A 6,000-nucleotide genomic window follows, 5' to 3' on the forward strand; every position below is an offset into this window, starting at 1 on the left:
TGACTCCCAGGTTAGCAGAGAACAGATGGATAATATCTAAAAGCTTAGTGGCTGCAAGGAACAGGGATTACTTCTTATGGGAAGAACTCAAAGACAGCGGCTCTCTTCCCAGTGGGCATTCTGTCCCATACCTCTCTACTCAATGAAATGTCTGGGGACACTCTTGGTTGGTGCACCTGCGGGGTGGGGAGTGCTCCTGGAATCTGGTGGGTGGAGGCCAGGGATGCTGTTCAATGTCGTTCAATGCACAGGACGACTCCCTCCCACAGAGAACAATCTGACCCTGAATGTTAGCAGAGCCCAGGTTGAGAAATCCAGCTCTATGTGAAGACGATTGTATCCCTTTGCAAACAGTCGCCCCAGGAAGCACGTTTATTGCCATGACGTGGATTTGGCTCGAGCCTGTTTTGGAAGCTGGTGTGGGCACCACCCTCGAGTGGCTTAGAACCGCTGGAGAAAACCGGCCTCCCCGGCCCCTGCTGCTGAGGCCCCAAGCAAGGCAGCCTGGCAGGACCAGGGCTCTGACTCACAGAGGGTGACTAATGGCTGTCAAAGGCATCCTGGAGACTGTGCAGGCGTGGAGGCTGGAAGGAGCTTTGCGGGCATCCGGGGAAGAATTACCAGCCCCCAGGATGATCGAGGATTTGGGGCAGCCCTCAGGGACCCAGGCAGCAGATGCCACCAAGTGGGACTTGACGGGGGCTGCTGTGGGCTGACTTGTGCCCCCCGCCCCCAAAATTACATCCACATCCTCACCCCTCGAACCTGTGGATGTGGCCTTATTTGGAAATAGGATCTTTGCAGAGGCAATTAGGTAGGATGAGGTCACACCGGAGTAGGATGGGCCCTACATCCCATGAGTGGCGTCCTTGTTATAAGAAAGCCACGTGAAGACACGGACACACAGGAAGAACACCCCTGATGACAGAGGCAGAGACTGACGCAATGTGGCCACCGGCCAGGGTACATCTGCAGCCCCCAGACAAGCTGGAGGAGGCCTGAAGCGTCCTCCCCCAGAACCGGGAGCAAGTGCAGCCTGGAGGATGCCTTGATTTCCGACTTCTGGCCTCCAGGACCAGGGGAGATTCAATCGCTGTTGCTGGAGATGCCTTGCCCCTAACACTTTGTTGTATAAGCAACAGGAAACTCATCCACACCGTGGAGGGTCCTAGGGAGATGGCACTGTGGAGGCAGCAGCGTGGTGGGGAGGACATGGACCCTGAACTGAGGCCTTGGTGGCAATCCTGCCTCCTGGCTGTGCCACGTTGAGACCTTGGGGCTGGGCATGCTAATTCTGCAGGGCTCAGGTGTTCACCCACCTGCCTGGTCCCATTTGGCAAAATGCTTGACATGATAAATGTTGGATCTACCCTCTTGTTCATTCACCTACTACATTTTTTTTGTTGTTATTTATTTATTTTTTGAGACAGACTCTTGCTCTGTCACCCATGCTGGAGTACAATGGTGCGATCTCGGCTCACTGCAACCTCCGCCTCCTGGGTTCAAGCGATTCTCCTGCCTCAGCCTCCCAAGTAGGGATCACAGGTGCGTGCCACCACACCCGGTTAATTTTTGTATTTTTAGTAGAGACAGGGTTTCACTATGTTGACCAGGATGGTCTCGAACTCCTGACCTCATGATCCACCCACCTCATCCTCCCAAAGTGCTGAGATTACAGGTGTGAGCCACTGCACCTGGCCTGTTATTTATTTTTTCAAGACAGAGTCTTGCTGTGTCACCCAGGCTGGAGTGTAGCTCACTGCAGTCTTGAACTCCTGGGTTCATGGAATCCTCTCACTTCAACCTCCTGAGTAGCTAGGACCACATGCACAACCATGCCTGGTTAATTTACTGTTACTACTTCTTAAAATTTTGAGACGAAGTTTCACTCTTGTTGCCCAGGCTGGAGTGCAAGGGCGCAATCTCAGTTCACTGCAACCTCTGCCTCCCAAGTTCAAGCCATTCTCTTGCCTCAGCCTCCTGAGTCCCTGGGATTATAGGCACTCGCCAACACACCCAGCTAATTTCTGTATTTTTAGTAGAGACGGGGTTTCCCCGTGTTGGCCAGGCTGGTCTCAAACTCCTGACCTCCGGTGATCCTAGTACTTCAGAAGTACTGGGATTACAGGCACGGTGGTTCATACCTGTAATCCCAGTACTTTGGAAGGATAAGGTGGGTGGATCATGAGGTCAAGAGATGGAGACCATCCTGGCTAACAAGCTGAAACCCCGTGTCTACTAAAAAGACAAAAAATTAGCCAGGCGTGATGGCACGAACTTGTTATCCCAGCGACTCGGGAGGCTGAGGCAGGAGAATTGTTTGAACCTGGGAGGTGGAGGTTGCAGTGAGCTGAGATTATACCACTGAACTCCAGCCTGGGCAACAGAGCAATAGTCCGTCTTGTAAAAAAAAAAAAAGAAGGAAAGAAAGAAAGAAAAAAAGGCAGACCGCACACTCATAGGTGGCAGACCCCTGAGGCCACACACTGGCCCTGGCCCTCACCAGGTGACCATAGTTGCATTGTTCTGAGACATGTGGATAGACCTCGTCCTAAAACCCTCAGAAAGATGGGTGCTATGTGGTCACTTCTGTAGCCCTGTGGCCACAAGACTCACCCACAGCGGCACATTGAGGGCTCCTGTAGGGTTTGGCTGATAGGGCAATGAACAGCAGGTAGAGAGTATGAGAGCCTGGGTTGGTCCCTTCTCTGCTGCCTCTACAGTGAAACGAGGGGGCCCCTTCCCTTGCCCACTCTGTGACAATACCTCGCCATCCCCTTAAGCCCCAGGCCTGCCGTAAGCCTTGCGGGCTTGCTTCCACCCTGCTGGTCCCCCTAGAAATGCCCTGTGAAGCACTCCTCAAACTGGTTTGAATACCCTAGGCTTTTCTTTCAGGCAACTTAAGAACAAATGGCCATATTTTGGATTCCGAATGTGTATTAACTGTGACTTTTTTTTATTTTTTGAGATGGCGTATTGGTCTGTCACCCAGGCTGGAGTGAAGCGATCTTGGCTCACTGCAACCTCCACCTCTTGGGTTCAAGAGATTCTCCTGCCTCATCCTCCCGAGTACCTGGGATTACAGGTATGCACAATCATGCCCGGCTCCTTTTTATATTTTTAGTGGAAATGAGGCTTCATCATGTTGGCCAGGCTGGTCTGGAAGTCTGGACCTCAGGTGATTCACCTGCCTCAGCCTCCCAAAGTGTTGGCATTACAGGCATGAGCCAGTGCGCCTGGTGACTTGTATTTTCTGTATTTTTACTGCTGTGACATCCGGGGCCTGACTGACCCCAGAGAGATGCCCCTTCCCAATTCCTAGATTGGCTCTAGCCAATTCCTAGAGATGATTCAGGACTTGCCTTCCATATGCAAACCAACCAGTCCAGAGCCTACACCCCAGCCACCTCCTCTCCGGGGCTCTCACAGTCTAGCCCACTATCCCCTACCCTTGTCCCCCCAGGCCCTGGGACCTGACAACAAGGGGCAGCCCCTATGCCTCAGAGCCTGAATAATTCAAACAAGCCAATCCTAAGCCAGCTTACTCTGCCTAGCACGTTCTGATGCATGAAAATCACAGTAAAGTTTCCTGCCTCTCCGGGCTCCCATTATCCCTCTCTCCCTCGGCCTCCTGATGAGTCTCAGTGCTTCCCCCTGTGGCCTTCCATGGCATTGCACCTTCTTTTGGGAACTGTGAGTCACAAACTCTTTCCAAGGGCAGTTGCCTCCCAACCAGTTGGCCTTGCCCTGCCTGAATAATGACAACAGTCAGAAAACTTCCACTTTTTCTCTCTTTAGAGACGGGGTCTCTCTCTGTTGCCCAGGCTGGAGTGCAGTGGTGTGATCATAGTTCACTGCAGCCTTGAACTTGTGGGCTCCAGTGATCCTCCTGCCTTAGCCTCTCCAATAGCTGGGACAACAAATGTGTGCCACTGCACCTGGCTAGTCCTCGTATTTTTTTTTTTTTTTGTAGAGAGGGGTCCTTGCTATGTTGTCCAGGCTGATGTCAAACTCCTGGGCTCAAGTAATCCTCTTGCCTCAGCCTCCCAAAAACCACTGGGATTAAAGAATTAAAGATATGAGCCACCACACCTGGCCTGAAATTCCTTTTCTTTTTGAGACAATCTCTGTCATCCAGGCTAGAGTGCAGTAGCATGATCATAGCTCACTGTAGCCTCGAACTCCTGTGCTCAAGCGATCCTCCTGCCTCAGCCTCCTGAGTAGCTGGGACTACAGGTGAGCACTACTGTGCCTGCCTGGCTAATCATTTTTTTTTTTTTTTTGTAGAGAGAGGGTCTTGCTATGTTGCCCAGGCTGATCTTGATCTTGAACTCCTGGGCTCAAGCAATCCTCCCACCTCAGCCTCCCAAAGCATTGGGATTACAGACGCGAGCCACCGTGCTTTGGCTTGAAACCCGCATTTTCCAAACAAAGGCCCCCTTCCATAGACGGACCCGCCTCCCTGCTCACCTCTAGCACGGGGCCGGCACCCAGGATGGTCCTCTCGACGCCGCTGGCGTAGCCCTTCTGGCTGAGGGCGGTGAGGCAGTGGATGAGGAAGTTGGTGCTCTGGGTCTTGCCCGAGCCGCTCTCGCCCGAGATCACGATGCACTGGTTCACGCGCTTCCTGAGCATGGTGTAGTAGGCCACGTCGGCCAGCGCGAAGACGTGCGGCTCCAGCTTGCCCAGCTGCTGGTTCTCGTACATCTTCACGTACTTGGGGTTGTAGATGGGCAGGAACTTAAAGGGGTTGATGGCCACCAGGATGCTCCCTGCGTACGTGTAGATCTTCTGTTGCAGGAAGCGGTGCTTGAGGTTCTTCAGGAGGTTGGCCTCGGTCAGCTCGGGGAGGTTACACAGGTCATCAAAGTCCGCCTGCTGCCGCGGCAGGAGGCCACGCTCCACCAGGCGCCGGGTGGCCGTGGCCTGCGCCACCAGCTGCATGTGCACGTACTTGATGGTCCCGTCCGCGTTGCGCTCCTGCAGCAGGAAGTAGTAGCCATCCTCCTGCGGGTGCTCGTCCTGCGCCCGCCGGGGCCACAGCAGCACCCGGTGCACGGGCGAGTCGTTGGCGTCCAGCACCCATTCCTCGCCGCCCGACTCTTTGACCTCCACCAGCACGTAGCATTTGGTGCCGTCCAGTCGCAGGCTGGCGATGGCGTCCTTGATGACGTCCGAGGTGGTGCTGTCCTTGGTGGCGGTCACGCGGCACGAGGCCTGGCTCTCGGTGGTGGACAGCTGGGGGTAGATGTGCAGGTGGTAGGCCGCCTGCTCCCGGCGGCCCGAGCTGCCTGCCTCTTTCACACTCATCCTGCCAGCCGCCTGGCTTCAGCATGCCTCCCGGGCTCAGGGCGCGCGTGTCCTGGAGCTGGAAGGGAGGTCAGAGTCAGGCAAGGTCAGAGTGGTGGGGGCAAGTTTAAGGGGCATGCAGCATCCCGCTCCTGGGCAGAAAGCACCTGACCCGAGGCTGCAGTCCCCCACCCGACTAGGCTCTCCCAGAAAGCCAGGGGCAACCATTCACGGCATACCGTGAGGGTCTGTCTGTCATTTAATGTGATCTCTGGCTGCAGGCAGTGGCTCATGCTTATAATTCCAACACTTTGGGAGGCCAAGGTGGGAGGATGGCTTGAGGCCAGGAGTTTGAGATCAGACTGGGGAACATAGCGAGACCCCATCTCTACAAAAAATAAAAAAATTAGCCAGGTGTGGTGGTGCTCGCCTGTGGTCCCAGCTCCCTGGGAGGCTGCTTGAGCCCAGGAGATTGAGGCTGCAGTGAGCTGTGATTATACCACTGTGCTCCAGTCTGGGTGACAGAGAGAGACCCTGTCACTTAAAAAAAAAATTGGCTGGGCGCTGTGGCTCACGCCTGTAAACGCAGCACTTTGGGAGGCTGAGGCAGGTGGATCAGGAGGTCAAGAGATCGAGACCATCCTGGCCAACATGGTGAAACCCCGTCTCTACTAAAAATACAAAAATTAGCCAGGCATGGTGGTGCACGCC

At 54.4% G+C, this 6,000-nt stretch overlaps 1 protein-coding gene across 1 annotated transcript in view; it reads right to left on the reverse strand.

The window, feature by feature from the left end:
* MYO9B (myosin IXB) overlaps window positions 1-5,372 on the reverse strand; it is a 101,851-nt gene extending 96,479 nt beyond the window's left edge. The window contains 1 exon segment of the mRNA XM_064381664.1: window positions 4,471-5,372. Coding sequence (XP_064237734.1) covers window positions 4,471-5,310 — 840 coding nt within the window. The 5' untranslated portion in view covers window positions 5,311-5,372.
* Window positions 5,373-6,000: the final 628 nt, after the last annotated feature.

Source organism: Aotus nancymaae, unplaced genomic scaffold (assembly GCF_030222135.1).
Source record: "Aotus nancymaae isolate 86718 unplaced genomic scaffold, 86718_ANA_hifiasm-v0.15.2.pri h1tg000028l, whole genome shotgun sequence".
Lineage (NCBI taxonomy): Eukaryota > Metazoa > Chordata > Mammalia > Primates > Aotidae > Aotus > Aotus nancymaae.